This window comes from Bos indicus x Bos taurus, chromosome 10 (assembly GCF_003369695.1).
Source record: "Bos indicus x Bos taurus breed Angus x Brahman F1 hybrid chromosome 10, Bos_hybrid_MaternalHap_v2.0, whole genome shotgun sequence".
NCBI classification, from domain to species: domain Eukaryota; kingdom Metazoa; phylum Chordata; class Mammalia; order Artiodactyla; family Bovidae; genus Bos; species Bos indicus x Bos taurus.
The window spans coordinates 52,977,516-52,990,500 of NC_040085.1; the positions used below are offsets into that span (position 1 = coordinate 52,977,516).

At 42.1% G+C, this 12,985-nt stretch overlaps 1 protein-coding gene across 1 annotated transcript in view; it reads left to right on the forward strand.

Annotated features, from left to right (window-relative positions):
- Nucleotides 1-12,985, forward strand: part of LOC113900337 (aromatase) — a 53,985-nt gene that overhangs the window by 18,148 nt on the left and 22,852 nt on the right. The window contains exons 2-3 of the mRNA XM_027554016.1: nt 2,196-2,378; nt 5,568-5,718. Of these exons, the coding sequence (XP_027409817.1) occupies nt 2,234-2,378; nt 5,568-5,718 (296 nt within the window). The 5' untranslated portion in view covers nt 2,196-2,233. The remainder of the gene's footprint in view (nt 1-2,195; nt 2,379-5,567; nt 5,719-12,985) is intronic.

Below are 12,985 nucleotides of genomic sequence, written 5' to 3' on the forward strand. Positions count from 1 at the left end.
TCCTCAAAAAATTAAAAATAGAACTATCTATGATCCGGCAATTCCACTACTGGGTGTTTATGGGAAAAAATGAAAACACTAATTCAAAAAGATACAGGAACCCCTATTTTTTTGCTGAATTATTCACAATAACCAAGATATGGAAGCAATCTAAGAGCTCGTTAACAGATGAATGGATAAAGATGATGTGGGGTGTGTGTATAAAATGAAACATTACTCAGACATAAAGAGGAGTGAAATATTACGATTTGTATCAACATAGATGGACCTAAAGGGTATTATGCTAAATGAACTAAGTCTGACAGAGAAAGGCAAATACTATATATGATTTCACTTATATGTGGAACCTAAAAACCAAAACAAATGAACAACCATAAGTGAACAAAGTCATAAATACAAAGAACAAATAGGGGTTGCCAGAGGGGAGGGGTTTGGGGGAGGGAAATAGTTGAAGGAGATTAAGAGGTACAAACTTTTAGTCACAAAATAAGCTAGTCATGGGTATTAACTTTACAGTGTTGGAACACAGTAATAATTACATAATATCTTTCTGTGGTGACAGATAACCACTAGACTTATCATGGTGATTATTTTGAAATGTATAGAAATACCAAATCACTATGCCATGTGTACCAAGAACCAAAATGGTGGTGTACTTCAATTAAACCTCAAAAACAAACTCATAGAAAAGGAAATCAAATACGTGGTTGCCAGAGGCAAAGGGTGGAAGCTGGTGGCGGGGGCGGGGGGGGGGGGTTGGTGGTGGGGGGGCAGGGAATTAAATGAAGGTGGTCAAAAGGTACAAACTTCCAGTAATAAGATAAACAAGTGCTTCCCTTGCGGCTCAGCTGGTAAAAAATCCTGCAATGCGGAAGACCTGGGTTCAATCCCTGGGTTGGGAAGATCCCCTGGAGAAGGGAAAGGCTACCCACTCCGGTATTCTGACCTGGAGAATTCCATGGACTGTATAGTCCATGGGGTTGCAACGAGTCGAACACGACTGAGTGACTTTCACTTTCCAGTAATAAGTACTAGGTAAATAAGTACTAGAAAAGATAAAGACAATATGATAAAGATAACCGACACTGTGCATCTTATATATGAATTATTGAGAGACTAAATCCAAAGTGTTCTCATCACAAGGAAAACTATTATTTTTCTATTTCTTCAGTGTTGTATCTGTATAAGATGATAGATCAGCACTAAACTCATTTTATAATCATTCCAGGATGCATGTAAGTTGAATCATTATATTGTACACCTTAAAATTATATACTGCTGTATGTCAATTACAACTCAATAAAGCAGAAAAAAAAAAATGCTCTCCAAGAGGAAAAAGGAAAGAGAAAACCACATCAGAACCAGAAAATCAAACTGAAAATTATCCTGTACAGGAGATTAGCTGCTGTGGAGAGCTTGGTGGCTGGGTGGCATCCGAGCCTACTGCTGGTGGTATCAACCAAGCCATCTCTTTCTTCCTGCTTCCCCACTTCTCTTTTTCCTCCTCTCTTTTTATTCTTTCTCTCCTCTTCTTCTCTCCTACCACCTCTGTCATAGTCCAATGTGTACTGCTTCAACCAGCACATGGTGCAAGAGGTTTTCAAGCTTTATTAAAGCCAATAGGAAAAGATTGTCCTGTTGAATTCAATAGACAATTTATGGGAGGCTCTGAGAATGCCTCAGTGATGCCTGAGAAATACCTTCTGACTGGAGAAGCCTACCCTCTGGGGGAAGTAATCCCAAGCAAGCAAGGTAGTTGGGGATTGTGCTTTAAAAAATGTATTTGGCTTCGGGGGGAAAAATATTGCCTAAACAGAAACTGCTGATGAAGTCACAGAATGACTCCACCTCTGGAATGAGCTGCATTTTCATGTATTTTGGTATGAAATTTGGCTCTTAATTGAGAACTCAGTCACTCTACCCACTCAAGGGCAAGGTGATAAGGTTCTATCAGACCAAGAGTCTAAACGAACCTGAGACTCTACCAAGGTCAGAAATGCTGCACTTCAAGCCAAAAGATCTCTCTTGGGCTTGCTTGTTTTGACTCGTGACTATAAATTTGTCTTGTCTAAGTGTCCAATCATATTATAAAACAAAGCGCCAATCTCTACGGTACAGCATCCTCTGAAGCAACAGGAGTCCTAAATGTACATTTTGGGGATTTTCTAATTTTTCCACTCTTCTGATCTCCACAGGACTTTAAATTACTTCCCCTGAGATCAAGTAAAACAAAATGCTTTTGGAAGTGCTGAACCCAAGGCATTACAACGTCACCAGCATGGTGTCCGAAGTTGTGCCTATTGCCAGCATTGCAATCCTGCTGCTCACTGGATTTCTTCTCTTGGTTTGGAATTATGAGGACACATCCTCAATACCAGGTAAGGCAGTCGTCTATTTCTGTATCTAAAGAGATTGTTTCCTTGGGCTTTTGATCCACGAGGGTAAAGGAGATTCTACGAAATGACAAAGAGTAAACCTGGAGAGCTGGCTGAAGTCCACAGCATGTAAGCAAATGAGGACTCAGGTGAAAAAATGTTTAGCCAATTATCTGCACATGTTTAATGACAACATTAAAACAATACCTCAGATAATCTCTTCCAGGCTCCACTTTACTTTGGTAAAATAGACTTGGCACAAGTATCCTTTAAAATAAGTTTAAGATGGGGACAGCAAAGTAAAATTCCAGGAACTTATTTTTCTTTTGATTCAAATTCGTTCCAATTTTGCTCTGAAGGTGAAAATGTCTCTGGAATGCCTTCTGTCCCCCTTTCTGTCTCATTCCCACTTTGCCTCAGCCATGTCCTCTGCCCTCTCCCTTCTCAAACTTATTCCTTCTCTTTATCCCATTCTTTATTTTCTTTTATTCTTGGATAAGGTGGTGATGTTGATGCCAACATAAGAGCTGGATGGATCCTGGATAGTGGAAGAAAAATGGGGGACCACTATCATTGCCTTGAAAACCTAAAAACATCTTCAACAAGCTCTGTGGACCAATCAAAAGTAGAGCATAATATAGTTATCCAGATAATTCCAGTAGAAACACCATCACTCTACACTGTCATACTAACTCAGAATTCTCAGAAATATCAGATTGCTTTTTAATTTTCAGGGAAAATTCCTCACAGCAAGCATCTGTCTCCAGTCCCATAAGATACTTGATAAGGCTTTATTTCAAGAGCATACTCATTACACACTTTCAAGTGTGGGCCTCTTTGCACAGTGATGGAAAGTGGGAGTGTAGGGCTGCTGCAAAATGCCCTGGGTCTGGTTTCTTTATCATTTTTGAGAGAACGGCCTGTCTCTCTGTTTGATTCAGCCTGGTATTTTAGGTTACTTTAAATGCCCAATGTAATGGAATGCTTAGTTGGTTTTCTTCTCTACTCCCTGATAGGGGTCTGAAGGAAGACTGTTCCATGGTCTTTAGCTCAATGAACCCCTTCTCCATCACTGCCCCTTTCTCACTGGATTCTCTTCCCCCAGTGGGCACCCAAGTCAGGGTCCATGAATGGTAGAGGGGAGGGAGGGGCTATTTTTAACAAGTCGCCCCAGAGGTTTGCGTTGCAGGTGATGGTAGAACTGCCTTGGACCTTTGGGGAGGTGGGGGGAGGCAAGCACAGAATGAGCATCCCTGAAGCTCTGGACCAGGAGCCAGAAAGGGGCAGCTCCTCTGTCTACCACCTCTGGGCTGGGGATATCAGGCTGTCACACGCTGACAGTCTGTGACACAATCACACAGTGCTGTCATTCTCAGCCCTGCCTGAGGTGGGTCCTCACATGGACTTTTCATTTCCCAGGTGGTTTTCCTGAGCACTCAGGGTTGAGAGCCACAGAATGGAGCCCAACCCCTTCATTTGAAAGAAAGGGAAATTGAGCACCAGAGACAGCCTCTGCCTGGTCCAGGCGGTATGAGTAACTGTGGAGCCAATCTCTTCTGTTCATAGGTGAGGGGTTAAAGCCCCAGAAGAGAAAGGGCTTGCCAGCATCTTAGCTGGAAGGCAAGTGGGAATAGGGGGAGCAGGGGGACCACCAGGAAGTCCTAAATCCCAGATGGATGTTCATTTTGCTACTAGGGAGCTTCTATTGAATAGTTCCATGCTTTCCCTGGGGAAAGGTGAGGTCTGGTTAGAACTCTCTAGTTCTAGAACCCTCTAGGCCAGATCCCTCCAATCATCAGCTCTCTGGGCTCTGAGTTTTATGCATATGGAGAATCTCGGGGTCAGTGGAGCCAAAGAGTTGAGAAGGTACAGTGAGCCAAATCCCTCAGTTTAACAATTTTGAAAGCAGTTTCACACCCACTTTCTCCTGTGAACCTCTGGGCACTCTGGTGAGGTAAGTGTGTTGATCCCTACTTTGCAGATGAAAAAGCTGAGACATAAAGAGGCCAGATGTCCATGGCTAGTAGACGACGAAGCTGGGACTCAAATTGAAGCTTCCTCAACTCACATTTACTGAGAGGCCCCGTATTATCAGGGCATGGGGAAGGGGGTCCAGGAGTGTGAGAGGTAACCCACATAGGCAGAGGACATAGTGCCAGGGAGGGCCGTGAGGGTTGGAGAGGAATCATTCCTACTTGGTGATGTGCAAGCTTCAATTTGGAGAAACTGCGCCAGTTCGCTGATCTCTGACAAGACTACTGTTACCTGGCGCCTGGCAGCTCTCCCTTCCCCAAGGTTACAGGGTGATGTCTAACCTTGCACGTGGGCCCTCTCCCCCAGACCCTGTCTCTGCCCTGTGCACCACATTCTTTATGGGAGCGCTGGGGAAAAAGGTATGGTGACACAGTTTCCTTTTGCCTGTTAAAAATCTGTTCTACATAAAATGCACAAATAAACATGTGATCACAGATCAGAACAAAAAGGAGGATGCTAGCAGGATCCCAGAAACTCCTCTTGTGCCTTTCCAGTTATACCCTCTGTCACCCCCAGAAGTAAATAGCCTTCTATTCTATAATGATCACTCCCCTGCTTTCTGATAGATTTTTCACCTAATTTCATATTCTAAACAATATCCTTCAGTATTACCTGCTCTTGCATGTTTTAGCAATAGGAATCCTATATTCCTTATTCTTCTGTCTTGGTTTTTTCCTTACATTTTTGCCTGTAGGTTTCATTCAGGTTGTGGCATGCAGCTGCAGTTCATATAGTATGCAGTTACATGAACACCTCACTGTTTAGTCACCTATTCTACTGCTAATAGACATTTGGGGTGTCTTCATTTTGGGGCTATTGTGAACAAGGCTGCTATGAACATTCATGTGCACAGGTTTATTTTGTCTAATGAGGTTTAGCTTAAGATTCTCTTCTTAAACCCGTCCATTCAGACTGAAATGATTGAGACCATAAGGAATTGGTGTGGTGTGGACTACTTTTTACTCGTAGAGCTGTGAAGAGCCTCATGTTAATTAACTTGTGTTGTTGTTTTAATTATTTTGTGTGTGTGACTCACCCATATAGATCAGAAGATATAAAAGGACATTTGGATTTATAGGAACAAGAACAACAGTATCTTAAACAATTGCTCTTTTGAGTAGTGCTGAAATACTGATTATGATCTGATGACTTTCCTAGGTCCCAGCTACTTTCTGGGAATTGGGCCCCTCATTTCCCACTGCAGGTTCCTCTGGATGGGGATCGGCAGTGCCTGCAATTACTACAACAAGATGTATGGAGAATTCATGAGAGTCTGGGTATGTGGAGAGGAAACCCTTATTATTAGCAAGTAAGTCTCAATAATTGGAGAAATACTTTAAAAATCAAGGTTGGGATATTTCCTATTAAAAAGCAAACTCATTTTGATATTTTGCCATCTTTGTTTCCAATGTCTTTACTACTTAAATAAAGATGAGTGATTACCAGGTTAAAAATCTAACACTTGAGACAAACAGAATAATTGGGTTTTGCTTGAGACCTGAGGCATATATAATGAATTCTGGAAAGACTGGAAATTATTCAAAATATCTCTGAGCAGGGAATGTGGAAACTTAGAATACAGAGGATTTGGTTTTGACAAAACACTTGAAGGAGAGGTGTTATCTTTTATACTTCCCTAAGATTTTGGTCTTAACTGTAGAAGTAAGCATGAAAACAAATGAACAAATAGTAATAAAAAAACAAATACCTGAGGGGAGCGGAATTCTGATTGCATCAATTTGCTGATGTGTTTCTAATGCCAACAGGAGGGTAGACAGCAGACGAAGAAGGCGTTCTTCTCTTTACAGAATGCTGCTGTCCTAAAGTGACTGTCAGTGTGCCGGTAAAAGCAATGGTATTCTCCTGCTCCATTACATTTTCCAGATAACTGGTAGACTGAGTTCACTTCAGTGTTAACAAAATATGGATCAACTAAAGAACTAGCTTTGTGAAATATTAGTTTTCTTACTGACTGATCATAGAAAATGAAGCATTTAAAATAAAGCACATATCATAGATGTTCAGCTACTTTGCTAGAATTTAGCAAAGCTAACTGCCAGAATGTCTCATTAATGAGATTTTATATTTATAATCCCTGACAAAGATTTACTCAGAAACTAAGACTGACCAGGGTATTTTACTTATTTATTAGAATTGTTTCTTCAGATACATAGACTATTGCCCAGAAATAAGTGAAGCATTTCTGGAAACTACATTGGCTTTTTTTCATGCCATATTATACATCATTTCCGAAAATACCATGGTAAACACAAAGCCTGAATACTTTGAGCCAAATACTTGAAAGAAGGGAGGAGGGGAGAAAAAGATGTTATCCTTTCAAATATTTCTACCTATCCAAGAATGTTATTTTGAACCAAACTAATTCCTCAATCGTTGCCTGGGTGTTTTCCCATTTCATTCAGTTTGCTGTTGTAAGAGTCTTAATAGTAACTAAGACAGACCATGTTTATATAACTAAACATGTTTATACAGCTTCTGCGGAAATGTCATTTTGGGTGGAAATGTCATTTCACTGGGTTAAAGTCAAACACCCCAGTACAGTGGTTCTCAGACTGTGGTCCCCTGACCAGCAGTAGACACATCTGGCTTTCCATCCTTGGTCCCTCCCTGACACTCTAAATGAGAAAATCTGGGGTCGGGGCCCAGGGATCTTTGTCCATGAGGCCTCCAGGTCATTCTGAGGCACACTCCAGTTTGAGACTCACTGCTCTAACGGTGAGAATATAGGTGCTCTTAGGTTTTACTCCTCTTGGTGTATTGAGCTCTGCTTAGCCAAATTTAAATGAATTTGACATGTTCTCATTTTCAGAATCATTACTTCACTCATTTTTGCAGCCAATTTTCAGTCTCAAAATTGTCCTGGAACAGATGACTATTGAGCTTGGGAGACTGGGACACTACCTCCTGCTCTTTGATCTCCCAGGGCAGCAAGTTGCCTTCCAGCCCTCCTCAAGTCAGCATCTGCCTGTCCCTCAGATACCGGTGAAGGGATCCACAGGATATTTATCCAAAAGGATGACACCTGCAGCCCGGGGTCTAGAGCAGTGCTTCTTGTCTTGGCTTTACATCAAAGTCGCCCAGGGGGCTGTTCAACATCCCAATGCCCAGGTCACATCCCAACTTTTATAGTCTCTTGATGGGGGGACCCAGGCATTGATGGTGTTTAGAGCCCTCCAGGTAATTCCAATATGCTGCAGACTGGAGGGAGGAGAGGAGGTAAGAAGCTCCCAGGACAGAGGGCTTTTCCCTTCAGTATGGGGAAATGCTGAAGCAGGTTGGAGTGGATTCATCTAATTTTCTCCCCCTAAGGTCTAGGTCAGGTGATGGAGGTGCAAGACTAGACCTGGAGGGAAGAATGAAGCACCTGAGAAAGGATCAGATGACCAGGACAGAAACAGCTCATAGACAGTAGATACTCAGATCCCCAGAATAATGCCCAGGAGCCTCACAGGCAATTCCTGAAACAGGATCCTTGTCACAGCACGTGCCATCTGACCAGTCTGCACCTTACAGGAATGTGACCTTACTGACCCCCAAACTGTCAGGTGCTTCCTTCACACTGAGGACACAAACAGCCTTCTGCCTGTGCCCAGCTCCATCTCTGCTCTCCCCGTTCTTCCCTGGTCCTGTCCTCACAGGCTCTTCTCTGGTTGGAGTCTCTGTGTTCTCTATAATTGCCTCTGAGCCGCTCGATTTTGTTGTTAAGGGCTGAGCTCCCCACAGGAATAGGACGTGTTTGTCCCCATCTCCTTCCCTCGCTGCTCTTCAGATCCTTCCAGAACTTCCTGTACCTCTTGAAGAGACCCCACTGGACCCCAGAAAGCTTTTTCTTTGAATAATATGCCAGGTCTTTTCTCTTCAGAAAGTTTGATATCTGTCATCATTACAACTGTGCTGAGATTATGGCCCAACTTTTCAATTCAGCTTAGTTCTGAAGTGGTTGGGGCTGCAGAACTTTGGGTGGGGGAGAGTCAGGCACCAGGGCTGCTGGGCTTCTGCCTGAGCAGCTGGGGGGGGCGGGGGCGGGGGGAGGGCATCTGATCATCTGTAGGTAAAGTGTGCACAGTTCCCCAGGCAGGGGTGCTGTAAATAATGAGGGGCCACAGACACTTCGTGCCCTAAGTATATATTGGTGTTTGCAAGAATATCAAAAAGAAGAACATGGGTAGCATCAATAAGCGAGTAGCACTTAATACGCTAACTGGGGTCAAATTGGCCCATCTGCTACCAGTTTAAATACTATTGTTATAGTGTTTATATATCTGTTTTAATAGTGCATAAATTTATCCCCATGTTGTGGGATTTTTATGGTAAAACTCAGATAGTTCCAGGCAAACCAGGATGGCAAACCCACACTATTATCAGGTAAATATGTGCTGTATAAAAGATGAGGTGGGTGGAACATCTTTCGGATGGGGAAAAATCAGGATTCCATTTCAGATATGTTGACTTGACTTGCCTAGTACCACTGAATGGGATATTAAGAAGGAAGTTCTGACCATCCAGACCTTCTACTGTAGTCATAAACTAGCAAAGGAGCTGAGGAGGAGAGCCAGACAGAAAAGGGAAAACCAGGAGAATGTGGTGGTCTGAAAGCAAGATGAGGAATGCGTGGCAGGGAGGATGGAACTGTCAAGTATCCAGATAGTGCCACAAGACTAGACAGAGATGTGAGCATTGCATTTAGCACCAGGCAGGTTAAGGGTGACCTTGACAAGGGGAGTTTCAGTGGCATTCTGGGGGCAAAATGTGGCCACTGTGGAGAATGGGAGAGAAGAATTGGAGGTGCCAGGTACAAACTCTTCAAGGATTTTGTCCTAAAGGAGGCAGAGGAATAGAATAAGGGTTGAAAGGGGTATTTGGTCCAAGTCTTTTTGTTTGCTAAGATACAAGATACTATGACATGTGTGCTTTGGTGGGAATGATGAGTCACAGAGGAAAACCATCAATGCAGCAGAAAGGAGGAGTGTGCCAGGTGAGATGACAAAGAGGTTCAGGTGACATGTGGAATTGGCCTTGAATAGGGACATGGAAGTTCATCCCCAGTAACAGAAGTGAAGTTGAACATATGGCACTGATCCTGATGGTTGGACTTGCTTCTGTTTTCTCATTAAAATAGGAAATCAAGCCTCTATGTGTGTGTTAGTGGTGTCCAACTCTTTGTGACCCTATAGACTGTAGCCTGCCAGGCTCCTTTGTCCATGGGATTCTCCAGGCAAGAATACTGGAATGTGCAGCCATTCCCTTCTCCAGGGGATCTTCCTGACCCAATCAAGTCTGTAGTTGAGATTAAAGGTGAGGAAGTAGAACAGTGAAGAGAGGAGGCAGGATATAACAGTCATAGAGGAGACAAGAGCATGATTGGACTCAGGAAATGTACTAGATTGGGCAACTGCACCATGGGCCCATTTGAATTTAACTGAGACTCCTTCTGTGTGTGTGTGTGTGTGTGTCTTTGTGCATCTATGGTTTTTCCCTGGCCCCATTCAGCTGCCAGGTGCAAGCAGAGTAATCTAAGAGTTGGCTTTAGCAGGGTTGAGATTTTACCAGGGAACGAGGACAAAGTAAGTAGAGGTCCAAGGAGGTGAGGATGCATGACAGGCAGAGACTTTAATGATAAACAAGAAATATTTTCCCAACTTTTTAGTAAGAAAAGTTCAAATGAACAAGAACGTTAGAAGAACAATCTCCGAACAATCTCCCTACTTTTTGTCCCCTGACCTTGACCTTCTGAAGAAACCATGTCAGTTGTCTTACAGGATGCCCCACATTCCATATGCCTTTCATTGTCTCATTATGGTGTCATTGAACATACTCTTCTATTCCTGGTATTGCCTATAAACTGAACACTAGGTTTATAAGCTCAATTCAATTCAGATTAACTGTTTTGTAAGAGTATTTTCCTGTTTAGTCCTAGATACTTCATATTGCATCATAATCGGGAGCCCAGGGAAGGTGGTCCCATATTATGAATACTAAATCTGATCAGCTTAGGGTCGTTGCAGTCAGGTCTCTGTTATATTCATTTTCTCTTGCAGTGACCTCAGTATTAGAGCTGCATAAGATTATTAGAGGGCAAAGGACAGGGAAAACGTGGTAAGACTAATGGAGTGTGAGTGACAGGCACAGAACAGGTGTACAGGAAGCAAGTGTTTTTGAATGTTTGGTACCAGTTGTTCCATTGATTATCTCCCCATATTTCTAGTACTCATCAGTCTTGAACCTCACCATGGGTCTGTGAGTTCTTTAAACTCAGAAGGGAGGTCTTTTTTTTTTTTTTTAACCACCTAAATTTCTTTTTTACCACCTAAACTGACTTCCTGACTACTTTTCATTCTGAAGAGACAAAACATTTGCCTTCTTTGGAGATAGCTTTTGACTTCGGTCATGTTTTGAGAAGAATAACAACTCCAGGGACCAGGCATCTTAAACTACCCAGTATCCTTTCTGAGCTTGGGGACTCTGGTCTCTTCTCAGTGGTGAGAGGCCCTCACTCTCTCAGTCAGTCAATCCATGTAACATCCCCCTTACCTAGTGTTACAGCCGGTACAATTATGGGAAGGAGGTCTCCTCTGTCCTCCTAAATGTCAGGAGAGCTCTGGGCTGAGGTCCTTAGCGCCTCACCAACCTTCCCTTCTTCGCTCTCCTGATTTACTCTGGTTAGATAAGACCAGCCTACTTTTGATAAGTGATTTTGTTTTAAACTGCTTGTCTTTAGTCACACTTTCCTTGCTGTGTGTATCACCTCTGTCTTGCCTGCATGTGCGTGCTAAGCTGCTCAGTCATGTCTGACTCTTTGTGACCCTATGGACTGTAGCCCGCCATGTTCCTTGGTCCATGGGATTCTCTAAGCAAGGATACTGGAGTGGGTTGCCATGCTCTCCCTGAGGGGATCTTCCCAACCCAGGGATCGCTTGTATCTCCTGCATTGACAGGTGGGTTATTTACCACTAACACTACCTGGGAAGCATTCTTTGCCAAGTCAGAGCCTCTGTCTCAGGATAAGTAAGATATTGGTGCCCCTTAAAGAACACATTGCCTTTAAATGGTAGCTCTTTATTAACCAGCATTTAGTTGGATTGATTTGGGATTTCTTATTCTCTTTTTTTAAATTGATGAGGTAGTTCCTCAAAACATATGGAAAGACCAATATCTTTTATGAAATATGCCAAAGCTCTAGGAGTCAGAGTAGAAAAATACTGTTCTGCCTGTTTCCTAATTAAAATGTGTATACTAGTTTGTGAATAATGAGGAAATAAATTGCTTGCTTTCTGCTTTAATTATAGAATGAGGTGGGGGAAGATGAGAAAGCTAGAGGCCTAAAATCTTTTAATTAATAAGAGTTTCAGTCCTTTTATACCATGACATTTCCACACAGGACAAAATTTGGCTAGTTGGTTAAACTAATTCCCTGAAACACAAATAGAAGCATCTGGATATTTGGTTTTTTGCTTTTATAGTTGCTAAGAAGAGAAAAACTTACCCAAAACTTAGGATAATTTGATTAATATTATCTGGGATTAAATCAAGAATATATGTGACTTAGAGAGTATTTTGGTTTGAAAATAAGATTTTGTTCCTAAAATATATATCAAGTAAATTCATTCATATGATAATTTTGTTTTCATTTCATAGCACTGCCATTATTTCAGGGGCTTTCTTTTAAAGTTTAAATGGGATCTTGAAATCCATCACAGATGTGTGGGTTTGGCTAGTACTTAGCCCACCACCTAATCTACTCAGTTGGAGCTGAGCTCCTTTGGCCCAGGGTCTTCTATGGCAATGTGTTCTCACAGGCATTCACTGAACAACCTCATTAGAGATAAGTCATCCTTTCAGGAGCCAATTGCAACTTGGAGCGAGAGGACCACCCTAGCTCACTGGAAGAATAAATGCATAGGGTATAGTAGCCACTCCCAATCTTTGAGTGTTGTCTGTTCAGAAAACAGCCATAGTAGGAGAATTTGCAGTTGAGAAACAGAATTTTAGTATAGAAGGAAGGATGAGCCAAAGTAGTAGTGAATACATGAAAATCTGTACAATATTAAGCACCAAAATAAGGGAGAAAATAACATCTAAAGTAAAGCTAACATCAGAAATAAGTTATGCGTCTAGAATTTGCACAATTGAGCACTGTGTGATTCTTTCCAACTTCTATCCCCTGCACACCAGAAAAATTCCAGATGCTCCCTCTTTTGCAATGTCAAAAAGATGTTTATAAATATATCCTAGGGATTTTACTGGCAGTCCAGTGGTTAAGACTTCACCTTCCAATGCCTGTGGTGTGGGTTCCATCCCTGACAGGGGAGCTAAGATCCCACACGCCTTGCAGCCAAAAGAATCATGACATAAAACAGATACAATATTGTAACAAATTCAATAAAGACTTTAATAATGGTCCACATCAAAAAAAAATTTTTGTTTAAAAATATATTTACTTTCCTGTTATAATGTGCATATTTTCCTTTATTCCTCTGCTCAAATGTTTGATCCCTTTCTGATGTCATGATCTGTGTCTCTTCTGAATTCCACTCTGGCCTTGGACACATGGAATA